The 18,823-nt window shown below is 39.2% G+C and overlaps 2 protein-coding genes across 2 annotated transcripts in view; both read right to left on the bottom strand.

Annotated features, from left to right (window-relative positions):
* Positions 1-2,098: 2,098 nt before the first annotated feature.
* Positions 2,099-18,823, bottom strand: part of LOC103511677 (diacylglycerol kinase eta-like) — a 53,126-nt gene continuing 36,401 nt past the window's right edge. The window contains 19 exon segments of the mRNA XM_026825374.1: positions 2,099-2,747; positions 3,108-3,295; positions 4,589-4,813; positions 5,365-5,580; positions 7,612-7,740; positions 8,207-8,332; positions 10,111-10,267; positions 10,389-10,456; positions 10,950-11,165; positions 12,034-12,151; positions 13,191-13,339; positions 13,804-13,982; positions 14,827-15,035; positions 15,310-15,403; positions 15,774-15,833; positions 15,883-15,942; positions 15,992-16,113; positions 17,067-17,164; positions 17,239-17,293. Coding sequence (XP_026681175.1) covers positions 3,125-3,295; positions 4,589-4,813; positions 5,365-5,580; positions 7,612-7,740; positions 8,207-8,332; positions 10,111-10,267; positions 10,389-10,456; positions 10,950-11,165; positions 12,034-12,151; positions 13,191-13,339; positions 13,804-13,982; positions 14,827-15,035; positions 15,310-15,403; positions 15,774-15,833; positions 15,883-15,942; positions 15,992-16,113; positions 17,067-17,164; positions 17,239-17,293 — 2,452 coding nt within the window. The 3' untranslated portion in view covers positions 2,099-2,747; positions 3,108-3,124.
* Positions 15,306-16,097, bottom strand: LOC113468449 (diacylglycerol kinase eta-like). The gene is made up of 2 exons (XM_026825378.1): positions 15,883-16,097; positions 15,306-15,403 (listed from the first exon to the last, which is right to left on the bottom strand). Exons 1-2 carry the CDS (start codon positions 15,998-16,000, stop codon positions 15,306-15,308), a joined length of 216 nt encoding a protein of 71 aa, XP_026681179.1. The 5' UTR covers positions 16,001-16,097.

Genomic DNA, 18,823 nt, shown 5'->3' with positions numbered 1-18,823 from the left:
AAAAAGGAAAGGAAAGGAAAATTTGTGGATTTTATATCAAGGTGTGTGGTAGCGCTCCACCCTGCCAAATTAAAAATGTTGATATCCGCGCGAATATAAAGCGGGCAAGGGCAATAGCAAAAAGTGCAGTTTCGAAAATCGAAATTTTCAAAACTTCATTTTCCAATAAAATTTAGGTTTCAATATGGGGAGACTGCTTCTAACTTGAGGGTAGAGCATGGTGTTTAATTTAAATGTTTTAAATAATAAAATGCATCCCATGACCAAAAGACGATCTAAAAAAAAAAAAAAATAAAAATAAAAAAATAGGAGAAGACTAACAAGAATATTCTAAAAAAACAAGTAGGTAAAAATATTAATGTCGAATTTCATTAAGATTTCGTTGCAAAGTGAACCAAAATTTCAACGTGATCGTAAGTTGAAATTTACGAACAGAGGCGTACGAGTATTTTAGAAAAAAAAAAAGATTAAAATCAAAAAATTAAATATAATAAAATAGGAATAAATAAAAAAACACGAGAGAATAAAATAATGTAAAAAAAAAATAATAATAATAATAATAATAAATAAATGCAAAGGAACACTATTCGCAGTTGGGAAAAAAATTAATCCAGGAACATTGAATGAATAGAAGAAGATGAAAATTAGTCCAGCAAAAATACATTAGAAAGAGAACATGAAGTAAAAAAAAAAAAAAAAAAACATATTAATGAACGTGTAAATTAGATATAAAAGAGAGAAACTAAATTGTAAGTAGGTGGCAAATAATTAATTAAAATTAAATTAAATAAATGACCAGATTTTTTAATTCTAATTTTAAAATATTGTGATTTTATAAGAAAACATCTAGGTAGAATCTTGGCAAAAAAAGTAAATTAACAAATAAAAATAAATACCTACATACTACGTAGGTAATAGGTACCTAGTCTCTGTTTTGTGACTTGGACTGAATGACTTCTAAAATAAACCCCTTTTAAAAAATAATAATAATAAAAAAATGGAGGTGAAATATTATTGCCACTTTGTGCAGATTTTTAAAACGAAGAATGTTAACCTTGTTGAAATTTTGGCAACGTCGCATTCCAAGTGACAAAACACAGACTAAAAATCTGACAAAGTGTGTATCCGTCTATCTCTATACCTATACTACAGTCGAGAGAAAAGGAACTAAGGCTATTTTGTACCTATGTGATTAAGGATTAAAACGTAATGGTTAATCCATTTAATGATCAATGCAATGGTTAATCCATTTAATGATTAACACGATTAGGAGTTGGAATTTAAACACAAACGACTAGATTCTGTACTAGAAGAACGTTAATATTTGGTCTTACTTGAGATAACTACTTACTTAACAAAGTATTGGGTAGTGACTACATTAATTGAATCCACTAATCAATCAATCTACGGCTGTAATCTAAAACACTTACTTGAGAGAAGGTACATTGAGAAAAAAAAAAAGAAAAAAAAAAAATGGTGACAGGGTGCCACAAGTTTAGGGTGGAAGAACTACTCTATTATTGGGTTACTTTCCCTGATTTAGGCTGTTGAAATGCTACATCATAGTGTCGAGCTTTCCGATATAGAGTTCAATATTAGAGTGCCAGAACCCAGAGTCACCCGATTGGGCTGCCGGCACCCTAGTTTTTTTCTCAGTGTATCTTCTATCTTATCTTTTATTGGACAACTAACAGTGTAAGAATATGTCCACAACTAACAAAGTACCTAGCTATTCCAATTGAAGGTTTCATTCTAGAGAGACTACAGACGAAAATTGAGTTTGACTTTTTAAGAAAAAACAGCTTGAAGTTTTTTTTTTTTTTTTTTTTTTTTCAATTTTTTTTGTAAAAAGGGTCGCGTACAAATTAGACCCTTTTTGAATGAAACCCCCCAATGATTTTCTTAGGATTTAAAGAATTGGGGTTAGGATCAAGTTTTCTCATAACCTTTTATTACCTTAGGTTCTCTTATCAATCAAGTACCTACTTACTAAATAGTTTTTTTTTTTTTTTTTCCAAATCTTGAATTTTTTTTTTTTTTTTTTTTTTTTCAATTTGTTTTGTACAAAGTGTCGCGTACAAATTAGACCCTTATTGAATGAAAGCCTCCAATGAAATAAAAATTAGAGATTAAAAATTTAATTCGATTAGATTATAATATTCTAAAATATTAAAATATTGAAAGACAGTAGTCAAGTTTTGTGAAGTTATTAAGAAATAAGACATTGGTAATGGTAATGCTTTATTTAACCGGTCAGCTAAAGGCCTGTTCCCACTTGTAGTGAGGTTCATCCGATTTTTTCCCGAATGTCCTGTAGGCAATGTAATTTAAATGAGTGTTCTCATTACACACTACACGATTTTTTTCGGAATGATAAGAGAGAACGGGCCATTAGGATTAGAAGTCCCATTGTACTGACAGTTTAATAGAGCACCTATATTTGCTAAATAAGGCTTAAAGATATTGATGACGATTTTCTCATAGATAAGCTGAGATATCAAAGAAAATATATGTGATTTAATTCTAGAAGTTCTGACTTTTTTCCTATCATCTTTGAAAAAATGGTTTTGTTCTACTGGGCCTAATTTAAAAGTAAAATATTAATAAATAAATGGCACTGCTTTTTCCCGAGAAAAAAAGTAATTGAAAAAATAAATAAACAAACAACTCTTCATTCACAAACAATTCCTTACAGTTGCTTGATATTGATGGTCTTACAGCTTACAATTATTGCTAAGCTTACAATGGGGCTCAACCACTTTTTTTTTCTTCGCTGATAAAGGAAGTTCGAAACACGCTGATTTCAATAGAAATGCTTAAAATTTCATTTGAGGCTTCCTAAGAGGAGAAATCTTTGTTGGAAATTTCTGATTTTTGAAACGCACAAAATTTTCGCGGGCAGCCATTTTTTCGTGATGACGTCAGTTCATGCAAGGTCGTTAACCATGGCTGCTTCAACGTTATTTTTTGGCGACCTTTCAGCGACATTTTAGGGGATTTAGGGACCGTTTTGGATGTTTTTGAGTGCGCCAATGCACTTTTTGGGTACTTTTACATCGGAATAGGACTCTATCTCGAAAAAAATTTCAATTTGGTTGAGCCCCATTGTTTGATATTGCTTAGCTTACAGTTGTTTGACAGCTGATAGAAGTCGTTTGACATGTCCTACTTTACTGATACCTAGGTCCTTAAGGTCTCGTCTTGTCAAGGTTAGAAGTTCACTACCTCTGATATCATGACGACCGAATGTCTCCACGTATTCCCCTAATGATATACTCTCCAGCCATGTGCTTACCTGAGGAGAAAAGAAGAACAGATGTGAATATAATTGATTTGTTGGGTGAATTCTGAGTAAGTAAGTAAGTAAGTACGTAAGTAGTGCTTTATTTAGAACAAGGAGGTGGTTCCATTATACCAACAGTTTAATAGAGCATCTCTTTATTAAAGTTGCATTATACTCGACGGACATCGACAGGAACCCAGGAACCCATACAAAGTAGGTAATATCAAAGCATGCCTTGTGAGCGCTAGGTCTATTCCCGTCCGGGTGAACTGATAATGTTCGTTCTCAGAACGGCTGGCTTTCTCCTATCCTGTCTTCCTTCTCTCTTCGATTTCGGGACGATAAGACCTTAACAGTTACAGTTCCCTCTATCAATCTCTGGGGGGGGGGGGAAACTTGCTCTATTTGGGTCCTTTTTTGGGGGTCTAAATTTTTGGTACAATTGGTCCTTGAAAAACCCAGACAAAATCTTTTTCCGATTCTACTGCTCAGAAAACCGTTCTGACGTGAAAACTCTTCTTCCTAGTCTTTTCCTATGTAAATAGGGTCGGCGTTTCTTGTCAGTCTTTTCCGGGCATCCCTATTATGTACCTCATTTCCTGTTGAATTTTTCTCACTCAGGTTGAACTTTTCTCACTCAGGTTTCTCACTCAGGTTGAATTTTTCTTACTCAGGTTGAATTTTTTCTCACTTGAATCACACAAACTGATTTCCTTCGATCTCCCTCGCCCTTTTCTCTCATCTCTTCTTTCAACATGTCGAAACTCATAACTCCAAAACTCCACCTCAACATTCTCATTTCTGCGACTTCCAATCTCATATGTCGGGAAAATTAAAACTTGAGTGTGAGAGAGAGAGAGAGAGAGAGAAAGAAAGAGAAAGAGAGAGAAAGAGAAAGAGAGAGAGAGAGAGAGAGAGAGAGAGAGAGAGGAGAGAGAGCTCGTAACTCCAAAACTCCACCGCAACATTCTCATTTCTGCGACTTCCAATCTCATATGTCAGGAAAATAAAAACTTGTGTGAGAGAGAGAGAGAGAGGGAGAGAGAGAGAGGGAGAGAGAGAGGGAGAGAGAGGGAGAGAGAGGGAGAGAGAGAGAGAGAGAGAGGGAGAGAAGAGAGAGAGAGATTGATAATATATGCTTTATTTTAATAATTTAAAATTTACATGTTTTAGTTCTTCCCCTAAGCTACGATCTAACTTTTAATGGGGGAATGTCTCTCATCCCATAATATTAAAATAATAAAAAAATTAAGATAATAAGAAGAGACAGAGAGAGAGAGAGAGAGAGAGAGAGAAAGTGCTCACCTCGGCAACTCCCCAATGACAAGCAGGACTCTCTCCTCTCTTCCCACTGGTGCCTGTCCCAGGACTGGGCTGTTTAGTCCCGCTGTCCCCACTCTTCCTTCTGAATGATAACCAAGACAAATGAGTTCCGCCGGGTGCGGATGGGGAGGACTTGTATTTGGACTGATAGGTCCTCGAGTCGTCAGTATGGGGGGAGAGAAGTTTGGAGCTGCTGGATGAGTGAGACTGAGGGAGGAGAATAAATGGAAAATTAAAAACACTTGAAAATATTCCATATAACAGTTTTACCAAATGTAATCATCAAATCATGAATTATTTGTGTTGAACCAATGGCCTCTTCACAACTTTGTGGATATCACAGTATTACAAGTCTTTCATTCATCTCAATTCATCATCGCTCGTTCTTGTGATGTTTATTTATTATTATTATTATTATTATTATTATTATTATTATTATTATTGAACCCATAATATACACGAGACCTTAGACTGCTGGGGTAAAGGGACTTTTTAGTCCCATTCGAGCAGGATAAACAAGGTATATTCTATTCTACTCAATTGTCCTCACAAGGCTAAGTGCACCCCGGACTCCAAAAGCCGCAAAACTTAAACCTCGCCGGGAATCCAACCTCGGACCTCCGGTGTGCAAGCCTAATGTGATACCACACGGCCATAGAGGTTGCTAAATAAATAAATAATAGGTATATAATATGTATTTTTTTTTTAAATTTCATTCTTTTTATTAGACCAATTTTAAAGTTTATGTTCAAACTTACCAATGGTTCATAGGAGAGGTGTATAAACTTATCCACATGCGACAGGTAACACCTATTCAACTCAGTCTCCATAGAACTCAAAGTGGAACTTAGTTGAGACTCTAGATCCGGATTTAGAAGTATGGAACCGGACTTGTTCCGGAGTATAGTGCAGGTCTCCTCATTTAGTTTACGGACAGAGGACACCATCTGAGTCACCGCTGGCCTTAACTCCAACTGAAAATAAGGGAGGAATGGGATTTGATTTGTGTTGAAGGTCGCGAGTTCAATTCTTGTCCGGGGCAAAATTTATATCATAAATACAAAGGAATCGATTCGAATAAACTGGTCAAGTCAATAAAGAAGTACTCGTCACTCTCGTCAGTCTGGTTATGTAGCTTCTAGATCGTGAGTTCGGGGCGAAAATATTCACATCATAAATACATAGGAAAATTGTATGTATGTTACAAACTTGCAAATGTCGGGATCTTGAACATTAGGTCATTTTTTCCTAATTCAAAGTTCATTAGGCCAGCCTAGTTAGCTTGGTTGGTAGTGCGTCTGCCTTGTAAGCGCTAGGCCGCGGGTTCGATTCTCGCCCGGGGCGCATTTTATCCTGATGGGATAATGTTCGTTCTCGGAACGGCTGGCTTTCTCCTATCCTGTCTTCCTTCTCTCTTCGATTTCGGGACGATAAGACCATAGCAGTTACAGTTCCCTCTGTCAAACCTCTGTCAAAAAAAAAAAGTTTAAACTCAAATACTTTGTGACATTGTTTAACAGATAAAGCTCATTGTCACTAAATGCTCACAGGTATTTATTTGATCGGAAAATGGAAATTCATCAAACTTTATAACATCGACTGAAAATAAAAAAACAGGGAACTAGCCACCTCTAAGAAGCCTAGTAGAATCACTAGTTCTTCATCAGCCAGCGGAGTAGGCAGGATTGTACTTACTTGACCAGGGAACTAGCCACCTCTAAGAAGCCTAGTAGAATCACTAGTTCTTCATCAGCCAGCGGAGTAGGCAGGATTGTACTTACTTGACCAGGGAACTAGCCACCTCTAAGAAGCCTAGTAGAATCACTAGTTCTTCATCAGCCAGCGGAGTAGGCAGGATTGTACTTACTTGACCAGGGAACTAGCCACCTCTAAGAAGCCTAGTAGAATCACTAGTTCTTCATCAGCCAGCGGAGTAGGCAGGATTGTACTTACTTGACCAGGGAACTAGCCACCTCTAAGAAGCCTAGTAGAATCACTAGTTCTTCATCAGCCAGCGGAGTAGGCAGGATTGTACTTACTTGACCAGGGAACTAGCCACCTCTAAGAAGCCTAGTAGAATCACTAGTTCTTCATCAGCCAGCGGAGTAGGCAGGATTGTACTTACTTGACCAGGGAACTAGCCACCTCTAAGAAGCCTAGTAGAATCACTAGTTCTTCATCAGCCAGCGGAGTAGGCAGGATTGTACTTACTTGACCAGGGAACTAGCCACCTCTAAGAAGCCTAGTAGAATCACTAGTTCTTCATCAGCCAGCGGAGTAGGCAGGATTGTACTTACTTGACCAGGGAACTAGCCACCTCTAAGAAGCCTAGTAGAATCACTAGTTCTTCATCAGCCAGCGGAGTAGGCAGGATTGTACTTACTTGACCAGGGAACTAGCCACCTCTAAGAAGCCTAGTAGAATCACTAGTTCTTCATCAGCCAGCGGAGTAGGCAGGATTGTACTTACTTGACCAGGGAACTAGCCACCTCTAAGAAGCCTAGTAGAATCACTAGTTCTTCATCAGCCAGCGGAGTAGGCAGGATTGTACTTACTTGACCAGGGAACTAGCCACCTCTAAGAAGCCTAGTAGAATCACTAGTTCTTCATCAGCCAGCGGAGTAGGCAGGATTGTACTTACTTGACCAGGGAACTAGCCACCTCTAAGAAGCCTAGTAGAATCACTAGTTCTTCATCAGCCAGCGGAGTAGGCAGGATTGTACTTACTTGACCAGGGAACTAGCCACCTCTAAGAAGCCTAGTAGAATCACTAGTTCTTCATCAGCCAGCGGAGTAGGCAGGATTGTACTTACTTGACCAGGGAACTAGCCACCTCTAAGAAGCCTAGTAGAATCACTAGTTCTTCATCAGCCAGCGGAGTAGACAGGATTGTACTTACTTGACCAGGGAACTAGCCACCTCTAAGAAGCCTAGTAGAATCACTAGTTCTTCATCAGCCAGCGGAGTAGGCAGGATTGTACTTACTTGACCAGGGAACTAGCCACCTCTAAGAAGCCTAGTAGAATCACTAGTTCTTCATCAGCCAGCGGAGTAGGCAGGATTTTACATTGTGAGTTTCGTCTCTGAGCTCGCTGCTGTTTTTCCTCCCAAGATTTAAGCGAGTTCTCTAGGGCCTAGGGAAATCAAAGAGAAGAAACAAATGAAACGATAAATAAAGTCTATGTTTCATATAAATAAAATAATAATCAGATAGAAGAAACAGACAATGAGATCCTAAGGAACCTCTATCACCGAGTATAACACTAGGTTTGCAAACCAGAGGATTAAGTATTTACTATTTTACCACCGATTTCATTTCGTACTTTTGTAGCAATGATGCAACAGCTACACTACTTTAAGTTCGTGTGGTCTTTGTCGTGGTATGCCTCTCAAACCCTCAACAGATCAGCGATAAGAAACGAAATACGTCCCATTTAGGTGCTGAATCAACACGAGAACACCAGAAAGGAGATCTTCAAATTTTTGCCTTGGACGAAATATGAGAGCAAATTTTTAGTCAATTGTGGACATAAAATAAAATTTCAATTCAATTTCAATTTATTTGAATTTCAGTTTAACTTAAAGATAGGTAATACTCACCCTATTTCTACACAACATCTGCATGCGATTCTTATGAATAATTCGTATCATCCCCGGGGGTTGAACCCAGGCCTCTCCATCTACTTGTATAGGTACTCCTTCCTCCCCCAGGATATTGATCTGAACCTGTAACACAATAAGAACACGGAATTTTTTATTTGTGTTAAGCATATTTAAAAGCTAGTCACAAATATCGTTCCCCGATTATTACTTACACCTAGATAAATTTTATGACATGACTTGGACTCGAACCACCAACCTCCAGATTCAAAATTAACAGACCATGTACTCAAGTGTATTATTAGTTTGGCCGCAAAAAAAATGTGCCATTAAATTTTAGTTTTAAAAATATTGTCTATTTAGCTAATTCATTTCAGAAAGTAAATATCGGAATCTCGAATTTTGACCATTAGGCCATTTTTCCATAGTAAAAAATATAAACCTGCCTCGGTAGCGTAGTGGTCAAGACGCTCGCCTGGTAAACAGGAGGGCGTGGGTTCGATCCCAGCCGAGGCATGGAATTTTATCCTCATTTATTTGAGATTTTGACCACAAAATAATAATGAGAATGGTATGAGAATGGTTTATTTTAATGTAACTATAAAAATATCTTCCTTTTGTTCCTATATAAGTACCCCCAATGGTACTTTTCAGGAACGGTGAGAAGAACAGATGTGAATATAATTGATTTGTTGGGTGAATTCTGAAAGTAAGTAAGTAGTGCTTTATTTAGAACAAGTAGGTGGTTCCATTATACCAACAGTTTTAGAGCACCTCTTTATTAAAGTTGCATTTTAGTCGACGGACATCGACAGGAACCCATACAAAGTAGGTAATATCAAAGGATGCCTTGTGAGCGCTAGGTCTATTCCCGTCCGGGTGAATTTTATCCTCAACTGATAATGTTCGTTCTCAGAACGGCTGGCTTTCTCCTATCCTGTCTTCCTTCTCTCTTCGATTTCGGGACGATAAGACTTTAGCCAACACCTGGGAGCAGCCTAAGACGCGTTTCGTTCTTGTTGGAACTCATCAGTTAGACATAGCTCTCAGGTGCTGGCCAAGAATTTGGAAGTGTTATTTATACTTCAGAGATGGAAATTGTGGAGGAACGAGAACCTGGGTTGTTTTCTATGTAAGATTATATTTTAGTGTTGAGTGTTGTTGAGAGCGCCACAAGACCTTAGCAGTTACAGTTCCCTCTATCAAGCTCTTGGGAGGAAAAAAACTTGTTCTATTTTGGTCCTTTTTTGGGGGGTCTAAATTTTTGGTCCCATTGGTCCTTGAAAAACCCAGACAAAATCTTTTTCCGATTCTACTGCTCAGAAAACAGTTCTGACGTGAAAACTCTTTTTCCTAGTCTTTTCCTATTTAAATAGGGTCGGCGTTTCTTGTCAATCTTTTCCGGGCATCCCTATTATATGTACCTCATTTTTTTCTCACTCAGGTTGAATTTTTCTCACTCAGGTTGAATTTTTCTCACTCAGGTTGAATTTTTCTCACTCAGGTTGAATTTTTCTCACTTGAATCACACAAACTGATTTTCTTCCATCTCCCTCGCCCTTTTCTCTCATCTCTTCTTTCAACATGTCGAACATCGTAACTCCAAAACTCCACCTCAACATTCTCATTTCTGCGACTTCCTATTTCATATGTCGGGAAAATTAAAACGAGAGAGGGAGAGAGAGGGAGAGAGAGAGAGAGAGAGAGAGAGAGAGAGAGAGAGATTGATAATATATGCTTTATTTTAATAATTTAAAATTTACATGTTTTAGTTCTTCCCCTAAGCTACGATCTAACTTTTAATGGGGGAATGTCTCTCATCCCATAATATTAAAATAATAAAAAAATTAAGATAATAAGAAGAGACAGAGAGAGAGAGAGAGAGAGAGAGAGAAAGTGCTCACCTCGGCAACTCCCCAATGACAAGCAGGACTCTCTCCTCTCTTCCCACTGGTGCCTATCCCAGGACTGGGCTGTTTAGTCCCGCTGTCCCCACTCTTCCTTCTGAATGATAACCAAGACAGATGAGTTCCGCCGGGTGCGGATGGGGAGGACTTGTATTTGGTTCCCACTGGTGCCTGTCCCAGGACTGGGCTGTTTAGTCCCGCTGTCCCCACTCTTCCTTCTGAATGATAACCAAGACAAATGAGTTCCGCCGGGTGCGGATGGGGAGGACTTGTATTTGGACTGATAGGTCCTCGAGTCGTCAGTATGGGGGGAGAGAAGCTTGGAGCTGCTGGATGAGTGAGACTGAGGGGGGAAATAATAATAAATAGGACTTGTTAAAAAAATTGTTGATAGTTCATAGCAAAGGTGACTTAGGCCAGTCACTTACTATAAGGTATCTGTCAGGTCTACCTGATGGTGTTTGTGGTCATCAGGTATCTGTCAGGTTTACCTGAAAGTGAGTGGCTGGCCTTACAATTTTCTTACTCCATTCTCCTTCTCTACCCATTCATCTATTCTGTCTTCACCTGCCTCGGTGGTGTAGTAGTCAAGACGCTCGCCTGGTAAACAGGAGGGCGTGGGTTCAATCCCAGCCGAGGTATGGAATTTTATCCTCAATATAATAAATCAATATAATTTGAAAATTTGACTCAATATAATTTGAAAGTAGTAGCTTACTGCTGGAGTGATCCCTTCACTCTTTCAGTCCTATGCAAGCAGTTAAAAATAAAGTAATATTGACTTTTTTTCTCTTTCAATTTCATTCTTTTTCTCCTAGTTGAATGTTTAAACTTACCAATGGTTCATAGGAGAGGTGTATAAACTTATCCACATGCGACAGGTAACACCTATTCAACTCAGTCTCCATAGAACTCAGAGTGGAACTTAGTTGAGCCTCTAGATCCGGATTTATAAGTATGGAACCGGACTTGTTCCGGAGTACAGTACAGGTCTCCTCATTTAGTTTTCGGACAGAGGACACCATCTGAGTCACCGCCGGCCTTAACTCCAACTGAAAATAAGGGAGGAATGGGATTTGATTTGTGTTTAAGGTCGCGAGTGCAATTCTCGTCCGTCCGGGGCAAAATTTATATCATAAATACAAAGCAATCGATTCAAATAAACTGGTCAAGTCAATAAAGAAGTACTCGTCAGTCTAGTTATGTAGCGCGCCTGTCTTGGAACCGCTAGATCGTGAGTTCGGGGCGAAAATATTCATATCATAAATACATAGGAAAATTGTATGTATGTTGCAAATGTCGGGATCTCTGAACATGAACAAAAAGTTCATTAGTCGCATGAGGATCGGTCACACTCGAGCCACCCACAGTTTTCTCTTCAAAAGAACCCCCGCGCCATCTTGCCGTTGTGGCGACCCTCTTACCGTCCTCCACATCCTGTCCTGTCATCTGCATGCCAACATCCGCGCCTCCCTACCTACCCCTCCGGTACTGTCTGACAGTCCGGAGGGCGTTGACTCCCTAATCAACTATCTGAAAGCCATTAATCTGTACCACTTAATTTAATCCACCCGAGTCGGCGTGAACGATCTACTTAACACGTAGAGTTAAAGCGCCTTACCGGAAAAAAAGTTCATTAGCCTGGGGCGAAAGAGGTAAATAATAAAATAAACTGGTCAATAAAGAAGTACTCGTCAGTCTATTTGGCTTGGAGCATAGCGCCTTGTAAGCGCTAGATCGCAGGTTCGATTTCCGCCCGGGGCGAACTTTATCATAACCACAAGAGAGTGATGAGGTTGGTTCTCGGAAAGGCTGAATTTTTCCTATTCCATCTTCTCTCTTTGATTTGGGAACGATATAAGGCCTCCGTTGTAACAGTTCCCTCTATCAAACCTTTTGGGGGAAAAAAGACCCACTTACCCCTTGCAATAGTTTACCCCCAGGATGTACAGATTCTAAATGAGCACTGGCAGTGTTGGCTAATTCATACAGATCTTGTTCTATGCTGGGATGACGAAGTACCAATGATTTGACACATCTGAAAAAAAAAGAAGGAATTTTTAATTGCCTTAGGCATACCTACATACATAAATGCTTGTCACAAATGTCGTTCCCCAATTACTACAGCTAGATAAATTTTATGACTTGACTTGGACTCGAACCTTGGTGGTCCAAAGTCCAACGCGTTAACCACTACACCACTGAAAAAACATGGATAAATAAAAAGAAGGAATTTTTAATTGCCTTAGGCATACCTACATAAATGCTTGTCACAAATATCGTTCCCCAAGTATTACAGCTAGATTAATTTTATGACTTGACTTGGACTCGAACCTTGGTGGTCCAAAGTCCAACGCGTTAACCACTACACCACTGAAAAAACATGGATAAATACATAATAATCGATTAAAAATTCATTAGCCAATCTAGTTAGGTAGGAGGGTAGCGTGTCCGTCTTGTTAGCGCTGGGTCACAGATTCCCGCGCGGGGCGAACTTTATCCCAAATAGACAAGGTTCGTTCTCGGAACGGCTGGCTTTCTCTTATTCTGTATTCCTTCTCTCTACGATTTCGGGACGATAAGACCTCCGTTGTTAAAGTTCCCTCTGTCAAAAAACTCCTGGATTTTTTCATGTTTTATTATTTTATTTTATTCACACCTGTGGATTCTCTTAGAGTAAGTACATATAAATAATAAATAACCATGTATTTTTTTTTTTTGATCTCATGGATATTAACCAGGGAACTAGCCACCTCTAAGAAGCCTAGTAGAATCACTAGTTCTTCATCAGCCAGCGGAGTAGGCAGGATTGTACTTACTTGACCAGAGAACTAGCCACCTCTAAGAAGCCTAGTAGAATCACTAGTTCTTCATCAGCCAGCGGAGTAGGCAGGATTGTACTTACTTGACCAGGGAACTAGCCACCTCTAAGAAGCCTAGTAGAATCACTAGTTCTTCATCAGCCAGCGGAGTAGGCAGGATTGTACTTACTTGACCAGGGAACTAGCCACCTCTAAGAAGCCTAGTAGAATCACTAGTTCTTCATCAGCCAGCGGAGTAGGCAGGATTGTACTTACTTGACCAGGGAACTAGCCACCTCTAAGAAGCCTAGTAGAATCACTAGTTCTTCATCAGCCAGCGGAGTAGGCAGGATTTTACATTGTGAGTTTCGTCTCTGAGCTCGCTGCTGTTTTTCTTCCCAAGATTTAAGCGAGTTCTCTAGGGCCTAGGGAGATCAAAGGGAAGAAACAAATGAAACGATAAATAAAGTCTATGTTTCATATAAATAAAATAATAATCAGATAGAAGAAACAGACAATGAGATACTGAGGAACCTCCATTACCGAGTATAACACTAGGTTTGCAAACCAGAGGATAAGTATTTACTATTTTACCAGCGATTTCATTTCGTACTTTTGTAGCAATGATGCAACAGCTACACTACTTTAAATTCGTGTGGTCTTTGTCGTGGTATGCCTCTCAAACCCTCAACAGATCAGCGATAAGAGACGAAATACGTCCCATTTAGGAGCTGAATCAACACGAGAACACCCGAAAGGAGATCTTCAAATTTTTGCCTTGGACGAAATATGAGAGCAAATTTTTCGTCAATTGTGGACACAAAATAAAATTTCAATTTATTTAATTTTATTTGAATTTCAGTTTAACTTAGAGATAGGTAATACTCACCCTATTTCTACACAACATCTGCATGCGATTCTTATGAATAATTCGTATCATCCCCGGGGGTTGAACCCAGGCCTCTCCATCTACTTGTATAGGTACGCCTTCCTCCCCCAGGATATTGATCTGAACCTGTAATACAATAAGAAGAATATGGAATTTTTCATTTGTGTTAAGCATATTTACTCACAAATGCTAGTCACAAATATCGTTCCCTGATTATTACGCCTAGATAAATTTTATGACATGACTCGGACTCGAACCACCAACCTCCAGATTCAAAATTAACAGACCATGTATTCAAGTGTATTATTAGTTTGGCCGCAAAAAAATGTGCCATTAAATTTTAGTTTTAAAAATATTGTCTATTTAGCTAATTCATTTCAGAAAGTAAATATTGGAATCTCGAATTTTGACCATTAGGCCATTTTTCCATAGTAAAAAATATAAACCTGTCTCGGTGGCGTAGTGGTCAAGACGCTCGCCTGGTAAACAGGAGGGCGTGGGTTCGATCCCAGCCGAGGTATGGAATTTTATCCTCATTTATTTGAGAGTGTGACCACATAATAATAATGAGAATGGTATGAGAATGGTTTATTTTAATGTAACTATAAAAATATCTTCCTTTTGTTCCTATATAAGTACCCCCAATGGTACTTTTCAGGAACGGTTTGAATTATTTATTTCATTAAAATTCATTAAATAATGGAGCTCTAAGGGTTAGGTGGTAGAGAACGCCTCCAGCGTTAACCTCACCTAGTGGTTACCTTCCACTCAAGAGTCTATTATTTTATTTATAATTTTTACCCATTTGCAACTGCTCCATTGCTAGTCAGGGGAATGTTGAAGTTTCCTATATCAAACATCTTTGTTTTGTTTTTGTTTGTTTGGCCGTCTGTTTGTTTTTTGTTTGTTTTTTTTTTCCTTCAATTTCCACGGCTTATTATTATTACAACTTTAAAACTCACCTGGGTATATTCAGAACTACAATCCCCTGCAGTGAAGGCAGTGGTATTCTCTGTCCATCACACTCCAGCTGTACCCTCTGCTCCAGATTCTTATAAGTTTTGGCCAGCCACTGTTTCGAACCAAGGACCCCGTACCACATATAGTTCCGGGCCCGCGAGCGACACTTTTCCGGGTGTTCTTCTCGCTTGTGATGGAAATCGAGTGAGATTTGTGCGTCTATCCCGATGCCAAAGTAATTGTTCATGACGCAACGCTCGTAGTACCCTTCCCTAGTGAGGAAACAAGGGGAAGTGTAATGATAAGAATAGGTGACAGATATGTTAGATAAACTCGGTAGAAAGCCAAAATTCTATCATGATTCATGCCTAAGCCAGCGCAGCGGTCAAAGTTCTCTCCGACTGTCAGACGGTCTGGACGTGTGTGGTGGGCATAAGTGCTTGGTGGTGGTTATACACAAGGCTGAACATTTTCATTAGAACGGCAAAAGATGTTTTATTATTTCGCTGAAATGTGGCAAAAATATATCAAGTCAGCAAAACTTACATGAGAGTTTCGTCTGGATCCATGAGAGGTACTGCAGCAGCACATAGTGCATCAGCATTAGCCAGGAGTACTTTGCTGATCAAACCTCCACTTCCTGGAAATAACAAGAACAGTAGTGTTTATTTATACTCGTAATGCTCGAATAACACAAGAGTAAAGAGTAAGAGTCTCTTTATCCCAACAGTAGGCCGGCCATTTCCTCTGTTCAGGCGTACCTGTCAGGTCTACCTGAGAGTGATAGTGAATGGCCGGCCTTAGGCTACTACTATTATTGTGGTCAAATTCTCAATGTTGAAGGTGAAATTCTATGCCTCGGCTGCAATTGAAGCCTAACAAGAGATTTATTGAACCCTAGGTGCAAAAATACGAAGATAAAATTCCAGCTGCTAACACAGTAATAACGGTGTGCCGCAAAGAGTTAAACAAGTTGGGTAGAAGTAGCAAATGACGGACACATAACTTGCCGGATACGTTAGGCCAGTTGGGTAGGCGTACCAAAGGGTTGATGATGGGCAGGGTTTTGCCTGGTTTGATGGAAGAGCCAGGATCTTGAGATATGTTAGATATACTTACCGGATACATTAGGCCAGTTGGGTAGGCGTACCAAAGGGTTGATGATGGGCAGGGTTTTGCCTAGTTTGATGGAAGAGCCAGGATCTTGAGATATGTTAGATATACTTACCGGATACATTAGGCCAGTTGGGTAGGTGTACCAAAGGGTTGATGATGGGCAGGGTTTTGCCTGGTTTGATGGAAGAGCCAGGATCTTGAGATATGTTAGATATACTTACCGGGTTCATTAGCCTGGGGCGAAAGAGGTAAATAATAAAATAAACTGGTCAATAAAGAAGTACTCGTCAGTCTATTTGGCTTGGAGCATAGCGCCTTCTAAGCGCTAGGCCGCGGGTTCGATTCCCGCCCGGGGCGAACTTTATCATAATCACAAGAGAGTGATGAGGTTGGTTCTCGGAAAGGCTGAATTTTTCCTATCCTATCTTCTCTCTTTGATTTGGGAACGATATAAGGCCTCCGTTGTAACAGTTCCCTCTATCAAACCTTTTTGGGGAAAAAAAATCCCACTTACCCCTTGCAATAGTTTACCCCCAGGATGTACAGATTCTAAATGGGCACTGGCAGTATTGGCTAATTCATACAGATCTTGTTCTATGCTAGGATGGCGAAGTACCAATGATTTGACACATCTGAAAAAAAAAAAAAAAAAAAAAAAAAAAAAAAAAAAAAAAAAAAAAAAAAAAAATAAAAAAAAAAAGAAAACCCCCACCCGGGTAGGGAAAAAAAAAAAAAAAAGGTAAATAAAATACACAGGAATCAATTAAGAATGAATGAGCCAGCCCAGTTAGGTAGGAGGATAGCGTGTCCGTCTTGTTAGCGCTGGGTCACAGATTCCCGCGCGGGGCGAACTTTATCCCGAATAGATAAGGTTTGTTCTCGGAACGGCTGGCTTTCTCCTATTCTGTCCTCCTTCTCTTTTCGATTTCGGGACGATAAGACCTCCGTTGTTACAGCTCTCTCTATCAAAAAAAACTCTTGAATTTTTTCATGTTTTATCATTTTATTTTATTCACACCTGTGGATTCTCTTAGAGTAAGTACATATAAATAATAAATTAATATGTTTTTTTTTTTTTAATATCAGCCAGGATTGTACTTACTTAACCAGGGAACTAGCCACCTCTAAGAAACCTAGTAGAATCACTAGTTCTTCATCAGCCAGCGGATGGGCAGGATTTTACTTACTTGACCAGGGAACTAGCCACCTCTAAGAAGCCTAGTAGAATCACTAGTTCTTCATCAGCCAGCGGAGTAGGCAGGATTGTACTTAATTGACCAGAGAACTAGCCACCTCTAAGAAGCCTAGTAGAATCACTAGTTCTTCATCAGCCAGCGGAGTAGGCAGGATTGTACTTACTTGCGACGTCCTGACTGAGGGGAATGTAGAAGCATACTGGGGGAAGCTGCCGACACTGGGGAACCAGGGAGAAAGTAAGTGTTCAATTAGTGTCAGACAAAGACTATGTTTTTACGAGAAAACGGCTCTACTTATAGATAGACTTTTGCAGCCAGAATTTTTGTTATAAGGGGGAGATACTTTTGGACATTTTTCTCACACGTTAAAGTTGTCACGAAAATTAGAGCACCGCGGGCGGAATTTTTCAAATTTATTTCGAGACTTTTTAAATACAATTAAAACAAGAATTCCTGTTATTACTATATTTATTATTATTATTTTTTTCAAGTTGAAATATAAGCCGTTTTGTTTGTATTTTTTAACACTTCAATCCCTCACTCTCACTCACTCACTCACTCACTCTCTCTCTCTCTCTCTCTCTCTCTCCCTCTCTCTCTCTGTTCCCTGACTTTTTCAGTAAATAATAATAATAATAAATAATAATAATAACACTTACAACGTCTACAACTATCATAGCTAAACCTCCGTCGTCTCCCCTCTTCCTCCTCCTTCCCCCTCTCCTCCTCTCTCTGATCCAGAGGAGGGGAGGGGGGATCCACTATCACTGAAGGGGGGCGAGGTATGGGTCTTCCCTCTATGTAGTCGCTGGGGGAACGGAGGTAATTATCGCCACCCTCAGTTGTACCTGAAATATAGAATAGAAATTAGAAGAAATATGTGTATATCTATTATTGTTAAATAAATAAATAATTGATTTGAATTGAAGAGAATTGATTTTGAATAGAATTGAATTGAATATGGTACAAAAATGTCCCAGAATAGAACAGTTGCGTTTGGGTAAAAATTATGAATAAACGGACGATTCACACGTAAAAAGTTCTGAAAATCCAAATCTCAGTAAAAACTCCAACAAGCTGGGTCCGTCCCTCCGGGAATTTTTTAGCCCGTAGTTTATTCGATCGTGATTAAAGAAAATCAGTACCTATGGACCTACCTAATTTGTTTAATATTCAGTTTATTATCATTCTTGATTTGATTTTTTGATTTTACATTCATGTAATGATTTAAAATCAAGACTAGAGCCCGTTCTCCCTTTATTCCCAATATAATGTTTAAGTCACCCATCCATTTATTGGCCTTCCTCAGCGTAGCTTAACATAGGTAACGCTAAAACCGGTCTTAAATTAACGACTGAAGTGTTATCTAAAACTTTCTCGCATAGGTCGTCGCGACAAATTTCGAGATCAGAGCTCATTTGTGTGAGAAAATGCGAAAAAAATCCCCCAAAAACTAGTTTTTTTGGATTTTTGGCTTTATGGTTTTCTGGAAAAAATTTGCACCACCATTTTCGTGTTCCTGGTAAAAAGACCTTTAACTTGATATATAGGTCGACCAGGTTTGGATAAGCCCTTCTATGGGGACAGACAGACTGACAGACAGACAGACAGACACCGAAGCGAATACAATAGTCCGTCCCTTATACCTTTTTAGTCCGTCCTTCCTTTATTATTACTAATAATAAAAGGTATAGTGGACGGACTATTGTATTCGCTTCGGTGTCGGTCTGTCTGTCTGTCAGTCAGTC

This window comes from Diaphorina citri, unplaced genomic scaffold, assembly GCF_000475195.1.
Source record: "Diaphorina citri unplaced genomic scaffold, Diaci psyllid genome assembly version 1.1 scaffold739, whole genome shotgun sequence".
NCBI classification, from domain to species: Eukaryota; Metazoa; Arthropoda; class Insecta; order Hemiptera; family Psyllidae; genus Diaphorina; species Diaphorina citri.
Note: the sequence above shows the minus strand (reverse complement) of the source record. Positions and strands in the feature narration are given on the sequence as shown.

Coding starts and splice junctions, on each gene's coding strand:
- LOC113468449 (XM_026825378.1), bottom strand. CDS start 16,000: ATGTATCCGGTAAGTATATCTAACATATCTCAAGATCCTGGCTCTTCC. Junction 15,404..15,882: donor CAACTGGCCTAATGTATCCG/GTAAGTATATCT, acceptor TGTTATTTCCAG/GAAGTGGAGGTTTGATCAGC.